Below are 24,457 nucleotides of genomic sequence, written 5' to 3'. Positions count from 1 at the left end.
AAGTTATGGAGGACATATTTTGTTGTTGTTTTATTATTAGGTTGTAGCAGATGATGGTAGGCTTTGATGCATAATGTACAATAGATGACCTACTCATAGGCAGGACTTGTTGAAGATACTGGCAGAGACATTGCCAGGATGCTTTAGGAAGGGCTCTGGGATAAAAATAGCTATAATAATGACCAGCATTTGTGGAGCACTCCTCTCTCTGCCATTCATCCTGTGTAGTAGGTGTAATGATAGATAAGGGGACTGAGGCTCATAGAGCTCAATTAAATAGCCCAGGCTCACAAGACTAGTTAGCAGCAAACACAGACTCAAATTCAATCTGCCTGCCTTCAAAAAATTTAACCACAAAATTTTTATGCCCACTGGTAACATGATTCAGGGCTGGGAAGCCTGGAAACGGAAGCCATCATCCTTATGATGCTGTCTTTCTCTCTCTCATCCTGACAGAATCACAACCACAGCTGCATGTATGATGGATCTACGAAGATATCCTCTGGATGAACAAAACTGCACTCTGGAAATTGAAAGTTGTGAGTTACTTGGACGGGGGAATGGAAAGGGAGGTGCTTGCTTGCCCCAATTACATTCCACCTCCTGTTGAAGAGGTGACAGGATATTTTCAGCTATACTATGCTGCCAACTTTTTAAGGGTTTCCAACATTAGTGACATTTCCCCTTATATTGGTGGCTTCAAGTTCATTTCAATGCAGTTAAATTTTTGAACCATGAAGAAAAGTCTACTTAGTTTAGCAGGACAATTGATAAACTCATGCTACCTCCTTTTCAGAGTGGAGTTTCTCCAAAGGTGTTCTAACACCCAAACTGCATTAACAAGGGGGTGGGGGGGATATTTTAGATTGTAAAGACTTTTAAGAGATTGTTTTTGATTTGATAGGAGGATTATAAATTGTTGTGTTTCAGAAAAACACTATGGTAGGGTCTTGTGCACTTCTGTCTTTCTTCATAGGAAGAACAAACCTTCATGATGCTGGTGCATTGGACCAAAGACTTGCTATGTTTCAGGTCTAGTGACTGATTTTGGTTTATCTTCATGGGCTGTTTTCATTGATTGCTTTCTTAACAATTTGAGTATTTTAGTCACTGAAACTTAATGTTATTGACTTTGTATCATTGTTTCATAGCCATCAACAGCAGGCATTTAAGTCCATTTATTGTGAAAACCAGACCTAGGCCATTTCCTGGTTTTAAGGGACACAGAAAGGTGCAGTAGTAAATTCAGAGTATTACAATGCCACTTACTGTAATGTGAGAAATAGACAAGATAATTACTTAAATCATCTAAAATTCTTCGCAGATCTAAACATCAAAAGAGTAAAAGAAAATGGGAAAAATTCAGGTGACCTCATAGTATTATTAAAGAATACCAGTAAATATAGTATTGTACTCCTAATTATCTGATTATTAATGAACTAGAGGCCCAATGCATGAAATTTATGCACTTGGAGGGGGACAGGGGGTTCTCTCAGTCTGGCCTGTGCCCTCTAGCAGTCTGGGAGTCCTCGAGGTATGTCTGACTGACAGCTTAGTAGTCAGACATCCTTAGCTCTGTCATGGAGGTGGGAGAGGCTCCCACCACCACTGCTGTGTTTACCAGCCATGAGCCTGGCTTCTGGTTGAGCAGCGCTCACCCTGTGGGAGCGCACTGACCACCAGGGGGCAGTTTCTGCATTGAGCAGGATCAGGCCAAACCGACTCTCCGACATCCCCTGAGGGATTGCAAGAGGGCACAGGCGAGGCTGAGGAATCCAGTGATGCAAGATCAGGGCCTGGGAAGGATGCAGGAGTTTGGTGAGGCAGAGAGGGACTGTGGGAGGGCTCCAGAGCATCTTTGGCCTGTCATATTCAGTCCCAATTGGCTGGACCCCAGCAACAAGCTAACCTACCAGTTAGAGCATCTGCCCCCTGGTGGTCAGTGCACATCATAGTGAGCAGTTGGGCAGCCTTATCATGTCATTAGCATATTACACTTTGATTGGTTGAACAGACAACTGGACAATGGGACACATCATATTAAGTTTTTATTAGTATATAGGATTACATTAATTTTCTACTTTTACTGAATATAAACATAGAAATAGATAAACATACTTATGTAGATATAGATATAGATTCAGACATAGATGGTGATATACTGCCACTAAAACTAGAATGAATAAGAAAATCCATGAGCTATTCTTTAAGAAATATTCTAATTTTTAAAATGCATTATATAAGTAAGCCGGTTGATAGCTGTTTCTATGTGATTGTGATGACTTTGGATTTAAATGACAACCAAATTCAAAAGGTAAAAATGAAATACGAAGACAATCATTTTTAATGGCCAGTAATAGTTCATAAATAAGGCAGAACGTAAGCTATGCAAGTGAACCACCAGCTTTTGGAACTGTCATGGAAAGAGGTCAGCATGGGCTGCTTCTTATGGATTGCCTTTTACCCTTGGCATCTCTTCCATGGACTGTGATCTTTTACCTTTACTTTTCTGGACAGTAGTAGGATACATCCTCTCAAAATTCAAAGACCTTATGGTTTATTTACATCAGTCACCTAAAGAAGTAGTGAATTTGAAAAGTCCTTGAATTCACTATTCTGTGTTGCAAATTATCAAGTGCTAAAATTATCAGGATTTATTATCTCCTGAAATGCATTTTTATTTTATAATACATATTGAATTTTTCTATTATTATAAGTTACTACAGGCCGAGTGCACAAAATTCATGCATGGGGTTGGGGGGGAGGGGATGTCCCTCAGCCCAGCCTGCACCCTCTCCAATCTGGGATCCCTCTCACCATCCAGGACTGCTGACTCCCAACTGCTCACCTGCCTGCCTTCCTGATTGCCCCTAACTGCTTCTGCCTGCCAGCCTGATCACCCACTAACCACTCCCATGCCAGCCTGATTGATGTCTAACTGCTCCCCTGCCAGCCCATTTGCCCCCAACTTCCCTCCTCTGCTGGCCTGGTCACCCCTAACTGCCCTCTCCTGCAGGGTTCATCACCTTCAACTACCCTCCCTTGCAGGCCTGGTCCCACTCAACTGCCCCTCTTTGCAGGCCTGGTCCCTCCCAACTGTTCTCCCCTGATGACCATCTTGTGGTGGACATTTTGTGTCCACATAGGGGCAGGATCTTTTACCACATGGGACAGCCATATTGTGTGTTGGTGTGTTGGTCAATCTGCATATTACACTTTTATTACATAGGCTATGGACCTGCTGCATGGGTGAAGGCAAGCTGGTTTGCCCTGAAGGGTATCCCGGATCAGGGTGGGGGTTCCCTTGGGGCATGGAGTGGCCTGGGCGAGGGGCCTGTGGTGGTTTGCAGACCAGCCATGCCCCCCAGCGACCCAAGCAGAAGCCCTGGAATCTGGGATATATTTACTTTCTACAATTGAAACTTTGTAGCCTGGAGTGGAGCCAAGCCCCCTGCTTGCTTTGTGGTGGCAGCCATTTCTGTTTGGATTTGTTTACCTTCTATGATTGAAACTTTGTAGCCTTGAGTGGAGGCTTAGGCTGGCTAGGGCAGGCAGAAAGCTTGGCTTCTTCCATTGCCAGAGAAACCCAAGCCTACCTCCTCTGTGGCTGCAGCCATCTTGGTTGGGGTTAATTTGCATACTTACTCTGATTGACTTGTGGGTGTGGCTTGTGGAGCAGAGTGATGGTTAATTTGCATGTTACTCTTTTATTGGGTAGGAGGAGATTTTTCTTTAAGTAGGCAATTAACTTTATTCATATTTAGGAAGTAGATGACTTTGAGGTCCATCTATTATATCATATAATGACCAAAACAAAACTATAGATGAGGAAGAAATAAAATATAAGTTTCATGTGGCAGGGATGGGAGAACAGCTAGATACTCCAAAATAATTATAAAATATGGTGTCAGGCAACAGGTGGTGACTCAGGCATATGGAGTCATGAGGAAATTCAGTAATATGACATCAGCTGTCTGGACAGATGGATGAGGCAGGTCTCTGGAACCCTCAAGTCAGCTAATAGGTAGAATTGCAGACAGATGGTGGCCATCATTCAAGTGACCCAACAGCAGGTCACAGAACTCTAGTCCCTACAGATATTTACCTAAAGCAAAGCAGAGACTGGGGTCTGTAAGAATCTGTGTAATGAGGAGTTTATAAAGACAGGAATTTGAGAGAAAGGGTGGGGGGGGGGGGAATCACAGAACTGCCTTGTATTTGCCAGACCAAAGCTAGGTATTAGTATAACAGTAACATAAATATTTCTACCAACTTTTGAGAGATAATGTATCTGAAGCTCAGAAAGTGAAATAACTTACCCAAACCAAGGACAGTGGTGAAGTGGGGCTTTAAACCAAGGTACTCTTATTGTCATAGAATCCTGCAATCAGCAGCTGAGTAAGGAAGCTGAATATCAACAATTAGAAGGGCAGCACCTGTTGGAGCCACTCGCAGCTAGGTTGAGGATGCTGAGTCAACCAAAGATTGGTCTGTATTTCCTAGAATTATCCCTAATGCAGGTTAAAAGAGAGCCCAGAAGCTGAGGCAGAGCTGGCTTCTAGGTCAAAGGTCAAATGATTGCAACTGCAAGAGAGGGTAGTCTGTGGATGCAGAAAGCCAGATAGTCCTTGATTCCATTCATGTTAACTAAAAAACAAACAAACAAACAGAAAACACATAAAGGCCTCAAATGACGACATTGTTTAGCTTTAATATTTTAGTTAAAATGTATCCCTTCTTAACAATAGATAAATCAACGTAAAGAGATCTTAAGTATTAAAATAAATAATTCCAAGCAACGAAGTTACATATGACAACACTATGGAGTTCAAAATGAGCTTTGCTTGTTTCCTGCATAAGCACATAATCAATATGTTGTTAAATACTAATAAATACAGAATCTGTTATTCATTGTTTTTTTACTCTTCATGAAGAAACATGTGTTGCTTTATTTGCTGAAATAGCCTTCCCTGAATATATGAAGCCTATAACTGAACTTTAAAGTGATTAAAAATGAGAGGCTGTCATGTATATTGGGAAATATGAATGATAAAGTAGACATTCCACCAAAGTAAAGTTGAACCGTTTATACTTTTGTGAACAATAGAGTAGAAACGTTACCTACTGTACAAAATGCACTAGTTTTCCATCACAATTCTCTTCCATCACAATCCCAAGGATGGGGCAATATTTCGCTTGGTTAGGTCTTTTGAGGAAAAAAATTAAAGATGTTTTGCTTTTTTAAAATGTCATCTAATCAAATAAAATTGGAAAGGTTATAAAGCCTTGTTAAATAGAAATTTTAGTTGAACTTGGAGCAGGTCAATAGCTTTCTAGCCCTGAGATGCTATAAAAACAGTTAATGGCACATAGAAAAATTGATCAAGAAATTTAGTACTAAGAAGATTTGGAATTTGAAATCAATATAGCTATCATGTAAAGGTTTGATATCCACGAGCTGCATGTAGATATAGAATGACTTGGGATAACGATCATGGAGGATTCAGGTGCCTTTTCCAATTCTTTGCAGCAACAATGGAGGAAGATATTGACCCTGATCTCATCCTCTCAGTACAAGATTGTGTCACTTGTCACTATACCCCAAAGCAGTAGAAGCCATTTCAGGCCTGAAATCTCTCAGTGGGCTCACCCATCTTGTTCTAAACTTCCTTGTACCTTCACCAATTCTAAGCTAGCCCTCTGTATTTCAGAGGAAGAGGTACTCCTACTTCTTTTATTATAGCCTGACCTTGGCCTCTGTGCTCAGGATTCCATTTGCCTTCCTCCTCTGAGAATTTTTTTTTTTTTCAGATTCACACATACTCTACCCCCTGATCACTTAGATCCTCAATCTCACCCTCTGGCTGGCCCTTTATTCAGAGCCTAAAAACAAGTTCAAACTCTTCTCATTATCAAACACTTCTATTCTCCCCCTATAGCTCCCCTTAAGCTTTTCATAATTACTTTCCTTTCCTTCAAGCTACTTGGAATAATGTTCTATATCTGTTGTCCAGTGCCTCAACTTCCTCTCAGCCCACTGTAATTTGGAACAAGTCTACCCATCTCTCACCTCCACTAATACTGTTCTCAGAAAGATCACCTCTCCTTACCTACCATCTTTATTCCCATTGTCCCCAAATATATACCTCCAGCTCAGTTATATTCTAAGCCCCAGACGAGGTACATAGCACTCTTCTTGGCATGTCTATTTTTATGTCTCAAAGGCATCTTAGTTTGCTCAAAAGTTAACTATAATTTTCCTTCCCAAATGAGTTTTATTCCCAGTCTCCTCAATCTCAGTATCCAGTCAGAATCCTTGCACTAATTGTTGACATCTCCCTTATACTCCTCCATTCTAATCTATTGTCAAATACCATTCGTTCTACCTGCAAGATAGAATGAATGGCTGAATTGCTTTTATCCGTTATGGTTATTTTGCCTTTTCTCGTCTCATCCTTCAATTCTCCCCTAAAACGACATCGCCAATAAGAGGCCTTTGAGAATCCAATCTAAATTATGTACCGAGTTATTATCTCCAAATTCTGTTAGCTTCCCATGTAGCATTTATATGTTTGTATGTTTATTTTTTCTTCCTTCTGTGGATTATAATAAAACCTGTTTTTTAAAAGGATCATTACTTTGCTCACAAGAATAATCAAAACTTAGGGTAGTATTTAATAATAAATTTTTGGAGTGAATTTATGCTAAATTTCTTAGCTCCAAACTTCTCAAGTCTTTTAAGTCTAAGATAGATGTCTGGTTTTCATGTTCTCAGATAAGATTTAAGGCATGGGTTCTTTTACTTGTCATAAAATAGGCTTTCATTTGTATAATTTTATATTTGCACTTCAAGATTATCTCAGAGCTCAAGATTATAAATGTGTCAACTAAGAGCCAGATATGGAAATATTTAGGAATTTTGATGTGCTGGTAAATTTGATAAATCCCTATGAATTTTTGTTTTATTTTTTTAAAATATATCTTTATTGTTGAAAGTATTACAGATGTCCCCTTTCCTCCCTCCCTCTCCCCACTGACCCACTCTGCCCTACTCCTGCCCCCACCCCAGGCCTTCACAACACTAATTTTTGTTTCATTTGACCCATTGACTGTCTATATTCCTTCTACCTGAACTACAACCAATTTATTGAACAAAGGTACCATTTAGTGATACCTGGTTATTTTTATATTTATAGCTTGTTTTAAAAAAATGATTTGGAAACTTTTAACTTAGGCATTGTCTTAATGTGTTCAATTTAGTGAATCACCCACTCAATCTATCTTTTAGTTGCAGGATATTGTCATTGTGTTGATTTTAATGTTTTCATGTTCACAAAAAATAAAAAATAAAATAGTAATAAAAAAATGTGTCTTAACTATGGAAAATTTTCTGTGAAAAATGTGATTTTCGCAGTTGAAATGCTGAGTTCTATTTATAATACTGTGTTACATTAACACTTGGAAATCAAATCAAAATAAGTATATTGTCCAGATATGAGGCAGCAGTAGTCTATAAAAGTCTGTCCTTATAAAGCCACATGTGGATAACTGTGTCCAGTTCTTAATACTGCATTAAAGTAATTTCCTTTAGAGGAGGATACCAAGCTATCTTGGGGGAAAATTTATGGAGGAATAATAGCCATTGTTGAATGCTTTAAATGCTATCACATAAAAGAAAAATCTTAGGTTTGGTGCTGGCCAGTGTATTAGGATTTTCCAGAGAAACATAAACAGTAGGATTGGGGGAGGGGAGAGAGAGGGAGGGAGAGAAGAAAAGAGGGGAGAGAGAGAGAGAGAGAGAGAGAGAGAGAGAGAGAGAGAGAGAGAGAGAGAGAGGGTTTATAAAGAATTTGCTCATGTAATTATAGAGACTGATAAATCCCAAATCTGCACAGTAAGTTGGCAAACTAGAGCAATGACAGTGCAGGTCTAGTTTGAAGGCCAGGGAGCTTGAGATCCAGGAAGGACCCATGTTTCCATTTGAGTCTGAAGCAGGAAAAAGCTGATTTGTCACAATTCAAAGGCAGGCAGGCAGGAGGAATTCTCTCTTACTCTGAAGGTCAATCTTTCTGTTTTATTCAAGCCTTCAACTAACTGGATAAGGCCTGCCCACATTAGGGAAGGCAATCTACTTTACTCCGTCTACTGTCTTATTAAAGGTTAATCCCTTCCAAAAGCACCCTCTCAGGAGCAGGAAGAAGGTTGGATCCAATATGGAGGCACTTTGTGGCTCACTCGAATTGATACATAAAAGTAGCCCACTCAATACTGGATTTGAACCCGTTCAATTCAATTTAGTTCAACTAGCATTTCTCACCTGATAACTACATGTTCTCTGTATGCTAAGTGCTAGTGTCACAGCAGCAGCTGAGCGGGCAGGTGGGCAGAAGTTACAGGAAGGTAGATGTTGAATTTAAGAAAAATACTTTCCAATGAACCAAGATACACATTCACGAAATCAGTCCCTTTTTAAGAAAGACTTCCCTTCTCAGAAACTCTTCAACTATTTGGAAATGGCCACCGACCAGCATGAATGTAGAAGACATTCCTCATTGAGATGCCAGTTCATTATATAACCTTAAAGATCTCTTTCAGCCCCAAAATCTGAAATTCTGGGAGCTTATTCAATTTAGTTTGCATTGCTAGTTAGTTACTTTATGTGCTTGCCTAAAATAATGGTTCTAAAGTAATCCTGGTTTATAAAGGATATTATAATATAGCAAAGATGTTACAAATACATGAACATATAAATACTCACAAGAAAATATGAAATATAGGACAATTACCAGCAAAACCTTTGAATCATTACTTTATTGCTGCCTGCCAAATCATTAATTCTGATCTGAAGTAATTTAAAAATAGCATCTACAACATGCCGCACACTTTCTATTCATGGATGCTAAACACCAAAAATAACAGAAGCAAATTGAACCTTATGAATGATTCATGGCTTTCCTTGCTTTATGTCCCCATTGTCAAAGGAATTAGCAGCATTGGATATCTCCTTAAATAAATTTGATTTTGCCATATTCAGTAGAATACTTAATGAAAACGAGTATTTCACATTTATGTTTATAGAAATGTTAATGAATTTTAACGCCTGTAGCTTTTTTTGATGAGCAGATGAGTGGGTGTAGGGAAGGAGGAAATATTTTCTGAATTAATTTATTTTTTTTTTCTAGAGTGCTTCTTTGAAACTGTAAAAAAACACTCTTCCTGAAAAATCTCTGATCTTTTTAAGTTATAAAATAAAAGCCAGTGAAGGAATGGAGTTCCTTTTATGAAAATTAGTTTTGCAATCAACTTGACGATAAAGTTAGCCTCATAACTGTTCACTTGAGCCCTATGACAGTTTAAGTTTGTTTTCCATGCCTGGGTAAGTGGCTGTCTAGATAATGAGGATATCTCAGATTTATACATTTGGATTTCTGAAATTTCTTCTCTCCATGGTTCTCTGATGAATGGCTATTTTGATGCTAACTTCTTAAGGGGAAGTCAAAACAAAGCTATTGCTTTACATAAAGGTCTTAATATTAACCAAACAGGTAAAGAGACATTTTATAATGGAATTTTAATCTTCAAGAACGAGACACTCTTGTTAAACTGAAGGCTTTGGTTCACTGGGGGTCAAAACTTGATAATAATGACAGCTAATATTTATTGACTATATAGTATTACTAGGAGGCCCACTGCACAAAATCCATGCACTGGGGGACTGCCCCTCTTGCAGTTCCTGGCCCCTTGCTCCTTTTACCACGTGTCTAATCCTTACCGCTTAGTCCACTGCTCCTTACCGCTGCCCTGGAGCGGGGAGAGTGCTGGCTGGGCAGCACTCCCCCTGTGGGAGCGCACTAACCACCAGGAGGCAGCTACTGTGTTGATCATCTGCCTCCTGGTGGTGAGTGTGCATCATAGGGACTGGTTGTTCTGGTCATTCTGCCATAATGGTCTCTTGGGCTTTTATTATATAGATGGGCCAGACACTTAACAAGGATGTCCCATTGAATCTTCCCCAAAACTCTATTTTACACAGGAAATCAAAGCACCAACATAGTAATAATTTCTTCAAGTCACAAAACTAGTGGTCCAAATGGGATTTGAACTTAAGCAATCTGACTTGAATGTCTAAAATTTAGCCCATGTAGGAAAGCCTATTAAGAAAACTTCTCCATAGTGTCTTCATAAAACTCTTCTCTCCATCTTTCCCACTGTGTGTGTGTTGGGTCATTATGAAAAGATCTCACCTGAGAACAAAGCAAGTTTTAATTGGTCCTTCTCTCAATTCAGTTTCTACATGAGCATTTACTTTCTGACATTCTTGCCAATTTAACTGAACTTTGATATAATTTAAGGATAACCATTATTTTACCAGGTCACTTCTACCTGCAACAGATCACACAATGGTCAAAAATCCTTTCTCTTCTAGATGTTTACAGATACTACTTCCCACATGATTTTAGGATTGTGCTAGGCCTGACTGACTGCAGTGGTGCTATAGTTTCAAAAACCATTCATTTCTCTTAATTTTATTGCATAGACATCTATAATCTTGGAAATGGACATATTCTTATGTGGGGTCTTGTCTTGGATTTTTCTGTGAACCACATTCAGAAAGGAACCATGTGTTAGTTTTCATTTAGGTATCAATTTCTTCATTTAAATTTCTTTATTCTTCTCTTTCAGATCAAATATTTTTAAAGGGAGCTTTTATAAAATATTGATACCATGATCCCAACCTGGACCAAAAAGAGAATTTGTGGAAGGTGCCCTTGAAAGCATTCTTTAAGCTTTCCAGGTGATTTTAATATGCAGCCAAGTTTGACAGACACTGCTTGAAAGCTATCATGCTTTGAATTCTTGCTCCTCTCTTTTTCTGATAGACCCAGTTCTCTAAATGGGAAACAGAATGGAAACAGAAATAAGAGAAGAAAGTACAGCAGAGAACAGAAAATAGCATGATTTTCAAAGAAAGAAATCACTGAAATGATCAAAGGAGAACATTTAAACTACTCTTTCTTTTATCCTTCCTGACAGAAGGCTCCATTTTTTTTTTCTTTCTATTTAAAAGTGCGTACCTTGAAATAACTAGGTAGACCAGTAGACTCTGCTTTTCATTGGCACTGAGTGCTTCAACCAGATATTTAAATCCATGTAATAATTGTTCAAGTTGTTATAAGACACAACTCTATTTTAAAAGCCCCAATATGAATACCATGTATTAATAGAAATGCAATTAATGAAACATTAATTTGTATAATGATACTGTCTGTGGTAAATGGAGTTTTCCACTTTAGAGAGAGAAGACATCAAACACTTTTAGTAACATTCTCTTTTTATCATGTTAAATAAAGAAAAGGGCTAGTTAAAATTTACATTTGGATGAGTGCATAGCAACAGGCTTTCCAGGACTAGTTTAATCAAGCTGAAATTAAGCACAGTTTATTTGTTTCACCCATAAAAAAATAACATAGTCATAATTTCTATAATCATTCTTATCTCCCCACACTCTGTCCCATAAACATGGACTAGACTTATTTGATTGTGGAAAAGGGCATATTTGTTACAGAGATCTCATTCAATACCTGCACTGATTCTAAGCAGATTGTATTCGTAGTACTTAGGTTCTGTAGATCTACGATTCAGACAAAAAATGTCACTGAATAGAGCCGAAGGCTTGCCTGCTCATACCTTAGAAACTGTCAGTGTAGAAACCCATCACTTGTCTGATGTGTTCCCTGTGGTGCTTGTCAAATGTTCATGTTCTTAAAGGGATCTTATGAAAATGCATTCTGGTTTAATGAGCTGGGGCCAGGGCCTAAGAATAGGCATTTCTAATGTGTTACCTGAAAATACCTATGCCATTGGTTCATGAACCACACTGAGTAGTAAGACTCTGGGGTAAGTAAAAGACAGAAAAGAAAAAAAAAGCCTGTCTCACCTATGCTCCTCAATCTATCCAGCCAGTTCACTTCCAACTGAGATTTAAATAATTAGCTAAAAGCCTTCGACTCACTGGTTGCAGGAGTTTGGAGTTTTAAATTAACTGATGCAGAAAAGTCATTTTCAGGTTATCTGAAAGACTCCAAAAACACTGGAATTTGAAAAGCTTTAGATTTTATAAAATACCTCGGTGTGTAACTTCTGTGCCTTGCCATTTTCTATGTGGAAGATTCCAGATGCAGTATGTCATTAGTACTCTGAAGTCCACATTAAAGATAATACTTGGGTGAATATATGTGGAAAGGATTTAATTTTAATAAAGAAAAAAAAAATAGTGGTACTTGATTCTGTCCATTAATGAGAGGTTTTTAGTGGAGGGGGCATGTTGCTCCACCTCAGCTAGCTAGCTATCTGGGATTTAATGAGTCATTCATTCGGAAGAATGCAAGTTTCCCAGACTTTATCTATTTTGATGTGAATCTTCCTCAATAGAGAATTCTAAAAACCATTTATTATTTTTAATGATTCAGGACTATGAGCATTATTCATCTAAGCAAAGGCAGATGTAAGGCATGTACATTCTGATCCCCATGGTGACCTTAAGACCTGCCTTTTTGTGGGTGTTTGTCTAGAAGGAGCGATGAAGGCTCCTATCTACATAAACAATGTGTCAACCAAAAAATGCCCATCTCTAGTCAATTAGGTATACTTAGAACTCAAGTCAGAGGTGTGTTCCTGGCATAGTTTTCATTTTAAGTAATCTAATATCTTCTTTAAGGACCAGTGTTAGCTCTATCATAAATCATTAACTTCAAAGTCTCAGCCATTGTCCAGATCCTCAGAGTTCACCTCTTCATTACCTTCTTCATTCTGACTGCCATGGTGAGGGCTCGCCAGTCACCTGCCCTCACTCAGTATCCATTCCTGAGTTATAAGGGTTTGCTACATATCATACCCCTTCTTACTGTTCCTGCCATTATTTTATCTCTTCCTCTTTAAAGCTATACATAATACCTATGCTAAAACAGTACCTTGTTCTTTTAGAAGGAAGATATTTTACATAATAGTCATCTGCTATTAGATTGGAAATATCAAGAAGTGTCTTCCCCAAGAAATGAGAAATGATACTCTTCCTATTGTCCTCTGTATTATTTACTTCAGACCTTTTATCTAGTAACCTAATCAAAAGGTCAATCCTGATTTGCTGGATTTCCAGTTTCCTGGCCAGTTTAATAAAAATGAATTTTCTTCCTATGTTGCATGAAAAAAAGTATCCTTCTGCTATTGTGACTTCTGATCATAGTTACTCTTCTTCAAATTTTACTTTGAGGAGAATTTCATTCATAAAAAATATTAAAAATTCTATTTTTGTTCCATTTGGGGCTGAAAAATAATAATAATAATAATAATAATAATAATAATAATAATAATAATAGTGATGGTGATGGTGATGGTAATAATAAGTATAGAATTATTAGGATGTTAGTAGCAATGCTGAGCCAAACCATGCTGAGATAGGATGTCTCATTTTCAAAATTTAGACCATGGAAAAGCTTATTTATCCAGGTCAGGGGGACCTCACCTGGTTCAAGGTGAGCTATATGTTGAATATATATGGAGGTATGAATGCATGCAGAAAGTTTAACACATGACAAAGATGGCACAGAACACCAGCTCTGAGTCATATATCAACTCAACAGAACTCACATGGGAAACATATTTTTGCGGTAAGGTTTTTTCTCAGATATAGTCAAGATCTAATTTTTTATGTAAGGTGAAATGGATGAAATGAACATTTCAGGAAAAGAGATCAAATAATTGAAATCTGGTGTATAGAAAAAATAATCTATATGCATATTGGATTCACAAAGAATTAGGTCAGGAGCATGTAGGTGGACAGAAGCTAAAAGGAGTTAACCTTGGATTGGCAGATGACAGCAGTTAAGATGACATGAGACTCAAAGTTAGAAGTTTTTAGAAAGAAGGGAGAGAGTAGTCTAGAAGGAACAGTGAGAAGCACAGAGACACTTAATGCAGTTCCCAGGTCCAATACCAGGATTCAGGAGGAAAAGCAGCCAGTATTTTCAGAGGGTTGTTGGCTAAGGTGCGTTGTGAGGGAGAGCCAGGTTTTGGTGAGAGCATGTGGTGAGGATGAGGAGGTTGAGGATAGAGAGGATTTTGCTTCTCCTGGACTGTGCATTTCACTGGGCATAGGGGGTGGAGGGATCATAAAGGGATGGGAGATGGGAAAAGAATAGACATATAGATCCTCATCATAACATGTAAAGTGTCTGGTACTATGTTTAGCACATTTTAACTACTCAATAAATTGTGGTCACAACTATCATCAGTGTAGAGCAATCAATCAGATGTCTGTTCCCCCAAATTCTGATCTGCTCCAACTTCTGCATGTTATAAGTGCTGCTTTTCTCCATTTTGTTGCACTTGTTATCAATCTGACTGTGCCCACTGTTGCTGTCAATGTCCTCATCACTCTCCCCTCTTCATTTCCAACTATGTTCTCCCATCTCTCTTGGCTTTTACCCCTAAAAGCCAAGCTTTCTGTACATCGCCAAGCAATGAAAGCCCTCTTCTCCCCTGCTCTTGAGCTGGCTGATGACAGAGTGCCAGGAACAACTACTTGTCTCACTCTTCTTGGCTCTTTTTATCTATCTCTAGGTTTCCAGAAGTTTCTGATCCTCTCATAATATACAGGTGTTCATTGTGAAGATACCATTTCAGACACCATCAGAACTTCTAATCTGACACGATGACTATATCATAGTTCCCCAAGGCTAAATTCCTAACGTAGCATTTGTACAAAAGATTATTATTAACTAGATCATGGACCAGTAGCTACAGATATTTTATCTTAGCATTAAAGTCCAATGCACTTTCTTATCAGGATCACAGAGCAGTGACTCAGTTCCTCTGAGGTTAACTTGGGATCACTTGAAGAGATTGTGGGCACATCTTTCTCCCTATCATTGGCAGCTTAAATGCAGCTACTGGTTTCAGCATATTCCTGTGCATCTCATTGTTAAGCAGACTACTTTTCAACATTATTTTGTGCGTTGGATAAAGCACTGTGCAGATGATTGCTCAACTTGCTTTATGGATAAGGATGTGATGTGACAAAGAATTTGATCCATTGTTTCTCTAGCTAATTCCCGGGAAGGAAATATTTATTATTTATTATTTGCATTTGAAGAACTGTGGCTCCTACACAACTATAGATAAAACCTCCATTTCCTTAAGGTGGAAAATGTGAGTGAAGCTTTCATCTTTAGGATATTCTTAAAAATATATCCTCTTTGTAGATTTAACGGTTCAGTTTGTAGCTAAGGGTTTGAGGAATCAAGCAGAATGAAGAAAAAAACCTCTTGGATAGTAATTCAGAGACTCATACTTTATTCATTTACCCACAGAGTTTCTGGAGTCCTTATCATGTATTATGAACTGTTCTAGGAAAAACAAAGCTCCTACCAAGATATACCTCACAAGCTATCTTAGGGGAATAGAAACTAATCAAAACAAATATTATGCAGAAGCATCCCATGCTGTGGCAGGTGTACAGAAGAAAAGAAAACCTGGGTAGAAGAGTGGAGAGGTGTGTGTTGTGTGTGAGTATGTGCAGATTTATATGCACACAGTTTTGATAGGAAAATTATGAAAATCCAATAATGTTAATAGTGCTCAAGGAAAGATATGCTAGAGCAAGCACATCAAACTCAAATGCTAACATGGGTCAAATAAATGAGTCAGGCGTCCCACAGACTGAGAGTTTGACATGCTTGCGCTAGAGTGTGTCTACATTTCACGAGCTTGAACACCAGGCACTGAGATGTGGAAAGATCAGTTCAATGCCACCAGGACACTCAGCAATTCTGAACCACTGGCTCTTGTCTTCTTCCCTTGCTCTAGTCTGTAGCTCCATCTTGACTTAGTCCACTGAATTTAAAAGGTCTTTTTTTTTTCCTTTTTAAAATTATATTTATTTTTTAATTATAGTTGACATTCAATATTATATTATTTCAAGTATACAGCATAGTGTTTAGACATTTACAAATATTACAAAGAGATTTCTCTGATAAGTTTCCACCTGGCACTATACATAGTTATTATACTACTAAAGGCCCAGTGCACAAAATTCATTCATGGAGGAGGTCTCCTCAGCCCATCCTGCACCGTCTCCAATCCAACTTGCAATCGGATGTCCCTCTCACAATCCGAGACTGCTGGCTCCTAACTGCTCACCTGCCTGCCTGCCTGATCGCCCCTAACTCTCCCACTGCCAGCCTGGTTGCCCCACGCATCCTTCTGCCAATGGTCTTAGGCTCTACAGCAGCAGTTCTCAACCTGTGGGTTCCATCCCACAGGTTGAGAACTACTAGCACAGTTGCGTAAGACAATCAGAAAACACAGACATTTACATTATGATTCATAAAAGTAGAAAAATTACAGATATGAAGTAGTAACAAAAATATTATGGTTGGGGGTCACCACAACATGAGAAACTATATTAAAGGGTCATGGTATTAGAAAGGTTGAGAACCACTGTTACAGAGTCATTCACTAATTTGAGGAACATCAAAAGTCTAAGATTGCTTCAGCATCTTAATGACCAACTTTGAAAAATCATTTAGTTTTGTCAGAAAAGCAATCCAAGATACCCACTGAGACATCAAATGTCATTTCTTGATTCACAGCCATACTCTCAGGAAATTATCACAATAGTCCGTAACATTTGTATAACACTTTGTACTTATTAAAAGGTATTCTCTAACATTGTTTTGTTTGACCCTCACAAAACATCTTTCAGATATGGGCAAATAAATTTTCTGTATTCATTAATAAAAATTAAAGACAGCCCCAACCTGGTGGCTCAGTTGGAGCATTGTTTCCTACACCAAAAAGTTGTGGGTTCAATTCCCAGTCAGGGCACATTGCCCGGGTTGCAGGAAACAGCCAATCAATAATCTTCTTTCATCATTGATGTCTCTATCTCTCTCTCTATCTCTCTCTCTCCTCTTCCTCTCTGAAATCAATAAAAAAATATAAAAATAATAAATAAAAATCAATGAACATATCCTTGAGTGAGCATTAAAAAACACACACTAAGAACACAGTAAAGGAAAATAAATGATTTAATTATTGACCAAGTTGGACTTGAAAGTAGGCCTTATCTATCATCTTAGGGTCCTTCTACAGCATTTCACTGTCTCTTTTGTATTAAAAGAACTACAATCAGTACTTGCTATATATGAAAATTATAGAATTTAAAAAGACCTAGCCTTCTAAATCATTTTTATTGCCCACTTGTTATTATTCTTCCAGCTATGTTCTGAACTGAGGTGTCTAAAATTATCCTCTTCTTTGTTTAATGAAAAATAAATGAGCAAATCTCCCTTTGACAGAGCCCGTCCTTTCATGAACACCCTCTGCAATAAATAGGCCACCTGGTCACGTTCTTATCTATAAGTAGCTTATGAAGTTAGATCTGTTTTGAAATATCTGTGTCTGGCAAAAATCCTTTTAGGGAACACAGGCAGTTGAGACAGATCTTAGAAGAAGAGAAGATACTGGGGTTTATTTAAGCCAGTTTTCTCATATAGAGAAGAGGAGAATGAAATCCTGTGAAGCTCAATGATACTGTTAAAGTCACACAGCCAGTTATTTAGGAGCATATTTGTGTGCAGAAATCTGGTTTAAATGTTCAGTGAGTTACTATACTACCAGGATGTGTGGGGGGAAGTAGGGAGAATATAAGAAAAATTTAAGACTATTCTCTGGCTTAACATCAAATTGTGGAGACATTAAGCAATGAAAGCAGAACACAAGGCCAGAAATAATTGCTAAATAATGGTCCAGAATCTATAACTGCTGTAATTCATAGAAGAAATAGATCAAGAATTTATTTTTAGTCTTCATCTCATTATACAAAAGATGTGAGGCACTTTACAAAAAAATACTTTCAATGCAAAATGAATAAAGTAAGCATGTGTGGTGACCAGGGCAAAGGAAAACTATGGGCAAAAATAATAATAAAGTCATACCTCTTATTAGGGGTTATTTCTTTTAACTGAACTATACAGTAAAAGAAATGGGCCCCAGATTTATCAGTAAGTTTTTAAATGGCAAATGCAAAGTAAGCGCAATCAGTTTATAAGATTCAGATTTTTCATAAGACAAAACCAAATTTACAGTATTATTCCTCCAACAAGGTATTCAAAAAGAGAACTCTGATGTTTCTCTAGTTCTTTCTTATACAATCCATCAGTGTGGTCGATTGGCATAATACCAAAGTACAATTCAGTAGAGCAATTCTATTTAATCCAAAATGATGTCGCTGAAAGATCTAGCAGCCTTGTGGTCTGGCTCAATTCGAAGGCATCCTTCAGGCTATGGAGAGAAATGGATCAATTACTTGTCCTCAAGTATTTCTCCCAAACATTATTTATGGCAATGTGGAAAGTAAGGAGCTCAACAGTGTGATATCTGGCAAGTGCCTATGATGTACATAGGCTGTCATGCTGGTTGATGGCAGCTCCACAAGCTTGGAGAATCAACAAGCAGAGATGAGTATTATTAAGGTCTGTAAAAATGTAGGAGCCTAAATGTCACATTTAATACCTTTGTTCAAAGCTAAATAAGGTCAAAATCACATCACCCAACATTAAAAAGGTGGGAGGGGGGGACTATTCTGGGTCAAGAGTAAAACAGACCTGAGATCAGGGGTTAGAGAATTTAGGAATGGTTTAGACAGAGATGGAGCTTAAACTTGGGCAGACAGAGAGACTAGGAAGAAATCACATGAACACATGGTGGGGAGGATGCAGATAAGAGACAAGTAGATTTGTCACCAAAATTTGTGTATTTAAAATATAGCAATAAAGGAGCAAATTTAAACAAAACCTAATCCAATTTAAACAGAAAGTTTGATCCTTTTGTGGAAATATTTCCAGTAAAAAGTTCTTTAATTTAATATGACACCACTGGTTTGATAGGATTTCCAGCCAATGAATGCAGTAAGTGGATTTGTTTTGATGACCTTTGCTAATTTGTTGAATGCCGTGTAAATCCCCTGTAGATTTTCTAACAGCTCCAAAGCTAAAAATAGTGACCTCACGAAGATTCCGTCAGCTGTTCTGATTGAGAGAATGGCTGACAATATATGATGGACTCTGGTTCCATAATGAGGCTCAGAAATGAGTAGCCTGGTATGTCTCATGTATACCAGACAATGATGTCTATGCTTACCAGAGTGCATTCATAGGCACAGAGGGAGTAATAAGGACTATCTTTTTATAAATAAAAGTTTTATTACATTATATCTAATTGTAGGCTAACTATGTGCCAGGTATCGTGCTTTGCATGCAGTACATGATTCATATCATCCTCACAACCCCTCCATGAAGGAAGAACTGGCAGTAGGTGTAGTAATAAAGACTCAGAAACTTTAAGTAACTTACTCAAAGTTACAAAATGATTAATGCCAATGACTTTGAATCCAGGTCTTTCTAACTCAAAAGCTAGTGATTTTTTTAAACCTCTGACTCTGCATAATATAGATTCTCAGCTTTTTTGGAGCTGTTGCTTTATATTACTAAAGCACTATAAAGAAAAGCAATTCCTAGGAGAATAATCATGGAATATCAAGGATAACTGAGGACCTATGGGATCATTAGCCCAATCCTCTAATTCTGGATATGAGACACCAAACATGAACAGCCCAGAGGCCTGCAGCCAGTTAATGGAGAATCAGGCCATCCAGTTCTCAGTACTGTGCTCAACACTGCTTCCCTACTGTCTTCTCTGGGGCTGGTCAACAATTGTAGAGTATGAGAATAAAAACTGAACCTGGGTATATAGAAGGGAACCTAAATCCTTTACCATATTCTTTCAATGCCACCATGGTATTATATGGTTAGAGTACTAGAAGCTGGGTTTCTACATTGTTAAATATCATGAGTCCAAGAGAATGTTAAAGGGTGATTGTTTATCATTTGAAGGGGAAAATTCAACATATATATAGAGTTGTATGGAACTTGGTTGAAATCAAACATTGATCTGTTTTCGCCCACCATCCCCTGGAGTTCAGCAATCTCCATTAGCATTTCATGATTGTATTTAAAAAATTTTTTTTTTTGAAATCTCTTGTGTCAGTAGGGTATCTCTAGCCTATTACTGCCTCTAGCATTCTAATGCATGAACCCCTAAGTCTATATAGTGTCTCTCAGTGCCTGGTCATTTAAAGACACTATTATAATTTACATCTGATCTTACCAAAACAGTGATTTGTTCCTTTCCCTGAACAATGAAATATCCTCTCTTGAAACATAGGTAGTTTCTAGAAATGGCATCCTCTAATCAGAGATGTTTGGTAAACGATGTAATTCTTTCAGTAATCCGTTCTGTAGTCTGGGTGGTGCCTGACACCATGCTAGCTGACAGTGGTGAGCCAAAGTGAAGAGGTCCCTGTCCTCCCTCATGGAGTTCCCAGGCAGGGGAAGGAGACAGTCATTTATCAGAGACTCATACCAATAAAGATAAACATTGGGGGGGGGGGGGAAGTAATAAAATTTGTGCAAGTTTGAATTTTAAAATAATGAATTTAATTAAACCTCTTGATTTTGTAAAAAACAAAACAAAAAAAGTAAACATTTAATAGCGCTATTAAAGGATAAATTATGCTATTGTGCAACTCAAGGGTAAATTAAGGAGATTTTGAATTCATGGAGGTCAAGAGAGTGTTCTTGAGAATGTGTCCATTTTTTAAAGATCTAAAGAATGAGTGAAGAGTTAATTAGGCAAAGAAAGAGAAAATGAACATTTCAGGAAGAGAGAACATTAAATACAAATCTGTGGCAAGAGGAATCTTGGCAAACGTGAAGTTGTAGTAGCAAGAGAAAAAAGCAGACCATGGTGTGGGTTGAAGCTGGAGAGGCAGGGGATAGGATCTTGTGAGAGTTGTGTGTGCTTTGTAATTTATCTTTATTGTTGAAGTATGACAGATGCCCCTCCTCTTTTTTTATCCTGAGAACGATGGATCACTGAAGATTTTCTAGCTGAAGGAAGGAGGGGGTCACATGATAAGATTTGTGTTTGAACAATCACTCTATAGCTGCAGAGTTGAGAATTAATTAATGCAGGTGGAGAAGGCAAATAAACCATTTCATCAAAAATATCAGAGTAGATCATGGTGAGAGGATGCTAGTTTAAACCAGTATAAAAATGGCAAGAAATAGGTGGACCCAAGGGGGAGTTAGAAGATAAAAACAGATGGGGCATGGTGAAGGATTCAATATGAATGATAAAGATATAGGAATGAAGGGTGACCCCTACTATTTCCAAGGGGGTTTTGTTTTGTTTTGTTTTGTTTGTTTTTTGCATTAGTGGATGAATAAGGATGCCATTTGCCAAAAAATGGAAAGAAAGGGGTGTTTAAGATTCTGGATGGGGATCTAGACAAGTTTAATTTTGGACTTCTTGATGTTTGATACAGGTATGGAGCACAGAGAAAGGTCTGCCCTGAAAATACAAATTTCCGAATTATCTGAATATTTTTATGATAATTATAGCTATAGGGATAGGTGATTTTTCCTGAATAGGTGATGCAAAGTAAGGAATGAAGAGGGTTTAGGAGTTCTGAGAAACTCCAATATTTCATGATTAGGTAAAATAAGATGAGAATGGATAGGGGACAAGGAAGGAATGGGAAGAAAATCATGGAGTGTGGCATTGCAGAGGCCAAGGAAAGAAAATAAAGTAAACCTAGGTCCAAGTATCTATGTATCTATCTTTGTCTCATTGGGAAAATTACACATCTTTCTAGTCAAACTCGAAATGGAATAAAGGAAAGAGCATGGAGTTTGAACTCCAGCTCTGATACTAATACTCACACCTTAAGCCTCAGTCTTTGTGATACATTTTTTTTTCAATCCTTACCTGATGATATTTTTTTCCATTGATTTTTATAGAAAGTGGGAGGGAGGAGAGAGACAGAGAGAAACATTGATGTGAGAGAGATTGGTGGCTTCCTGCACACGCTCTGACTGGGTCAGGGATCAAGCCTGTAACCGAGGTTCATGCACTTGACTAGAATGGAGCCTGAGACCCTTCAGTCCAAGGGCCAGTTCTCTAATCACTGAGTAAAACAGACCAGGGCTGTGATATATTTCTCTCATCAAAATTACAGTGTCGGAATATGTTTACACACACACCTTACTGTTCTCTCACATGTAGTGGTCTTTGTTTCTGTTAGTCCTTTATCAGCTTTAAAAATATTTTCTGACTTTGTATTCATGAAAGTGCTAAGGATGGAATATTATAATCTGTATTTTTCAATATATTTTAGCAATATACTTTTGTTTATTTATTCATAGAGTATAAGAAGCTCACTGGCAAAGTGCCTGCAATCAGTTAAATTAATACTTGAAAAAATGTGTTAATTAACATCAGTTATTATTTTCTCATAATTTAAAATATTTCCCACCGTAGCTGGTTTGGCTCAGTGGATAGAGTGTCAGCCTTCAGATTGAAGGGGTCTGGGTTTGATTCTGATCAAGGGTACATGCCTGGGTTGCAGGGAGGATCACCAGTAGGGGGCTTGCAAGAGGCAGCTGATCAATGGTTCTCTGTCATTATTGATGTTTCTATCTCTTTCCCCATCTCACTTCCTCTCTGAAATCAATAAAAATATATTTAAAAAAATAAAGTAAATAAATAAAATATTTCCCTCTGGGATATTATATATATATATATATATATATATATATATATATATATATATGATATTTTAAGACATTAATGAATATATATCTCTGTCAGTTAAAGTTAAAGTCTGGATTTGCAATGTTTCCTTAAGTAAATTTATGTGTATATTTGAATATATCTTGCCTAAATGTATTACAAAGATAGCAAGCCCTACTGGCCAACTCCTCTGTAACACAGCAGAAAAGGCAGGGCTATAGCATAGCAGAAAAGGCACGGAGTAAGAATCAAACATTTCTGGCCAAAACTGATTTGGCTCAGTGGTAGAGCTTCGGTTTGCGGACTGAAAGGTCCCAGGGTCTATTCCGGTCAAGGGCATGTACATTGGTTGTGGGCACATCCCTGGTAGGGAGTGTACAGGAGGCAGCTGGTCGATGTTTCTCTCTCATCAACGTTTCTAGCTCTCTATCCCTCTCTCCTTCTCTCTGTAAAAAATCAGTAAAATATATATTTTTTTAAATCAAACATTTCTGGGTTTGATCCAAACTTTGCTACTAGGGCAGGTCATCATCACGTTGCTGTGCTTCATTTGCTTTATCTGTCAAATAGAGATAATTATTACCTCATGCAGCTGCTGTAAGGAAATGTCTACCATACATAACTACTCAATAAATGTTAATACCTTCTTGATATCACAATAATAATAGGAAGCCAGGGTTGTAGGCCCTAGAAATGCAAAAATTGCCACCTGGCATTGTAAAAATAAATAAATAAATAAATAAATAAATAAATAAATAAATAAATAAATAAATTTTTTAAAATTGACTGTTTTATAAGCTGTTAACTAACATATATGCCATTTATAAAAATAATACTAAAATATATTTTTTTAAATATATTCAGCCTGCCATGAACCCTGATAACATTGAAAACAAATTGACTCTGGGTTTATGGTCATCTCATAGCCTGTGAGCGGAAACATTTCATGACCTGGTCAATGAGGATAATTCACTTTCATACGATTTGAGAGAAGAAGGTGATGGTTTCTCTTCCACTCATCAGGAAAGAAAGCCCAACTGAGAGGCTTTCACAGAGAATTCCTTCAGTAATGATTTGTTGAGTGAATGAATAACTGAAACAAAATGAATAGAGTTTCTTCTCATTTTTAGGAAATGTATATAAATTAGAGATTATGCTGATTTTGCAAACTTCACAGCTCTGTGGAAAATTGGTGCTTTGCAGGGCTCTTCAGTCATTCATCAGCTCAACTGATAGTTGTTGTGATGGTTAAAAACAGAACCGTATCTATAGGTCCTTGCCCTAGTGCCAGACAGGAAAATTGTGAACTAGATAATCACAAGATCATTTCCAAAAATCGCCAAATAAAGTAATAACCCTCGTCAAATCTTCATCTAATCCTCCCATTTTGGGCCAAATATGTCTATTATTTGGCCCAAAATGGCCAAACAATAGAATATTGTTTTTCTGTTCCTCAACAAAACAATATTAAATCCATTCAAACCAAATGCCAAAACAAATTGTTGATTCCTTTTTTTCTTAACTTTACCATTTAATTGTGTCTTCTATAAGATACTGTTTGCTTCTGAGCATATAGGTATATTCTAATTTCCCTATTGCTTGATTGATATTTTGACAATCACACTTTTTTTTTTTGGTTTATACATTTGGCTTTGCTTATATTGTATATTTTGTTTATTTCTTTCCTAGTAGTGAATGTTTAATGAAGAGACAGTATAGGAGGCTCAGGAATCTTTTCTGGCATACTTCTATATCCAGTTTCTTT

General features: G+C 37.6%; 1 protein-coding gene across 1 annotated transcript in view; it reads left to right on the top strand.

Annotated features, from left to right (window-relative positions):
- GABRB1 (gamma-aminobutyric acid type A receptor subunit beta1) overlaps positions 1-24,457 on the top strand; it is a 354,508-nt gene that overhangs the window by 275,205 nt on the left and 54,846 nt on the right. The window contains exon 5 of the mRNA XM_036417178.2: positions 457-539. Within this exon, the coding sequence (XP_036273071.1) occupies positions 457-539 (83 nt within the window). The remainder of the gene's footprint in view (positions 1-456; positions 540-24,457) is intronic.

The sequence above is a fragment of the Pipistrellus kuhlii genome, unplaced genomic scaffold, assembly GCF_014108245.1.
Source record: "Pipistrellus kuhlii isolate mPipKuh1 unplaced genomic scaffold, mPipKuh1.p scaffold_m20_p_1, whole genome shotgun sequence".
Lineage (NCBI taxonomy): Eukaryota > Metazoa > Chordata > Mammalia > Chiroptera > Vespertilionidae > Pipistrellus > Pipistrellus kuhlii.
This window is presented reverse-complemented; position numbering and strand designations above follow the sequence as displayed.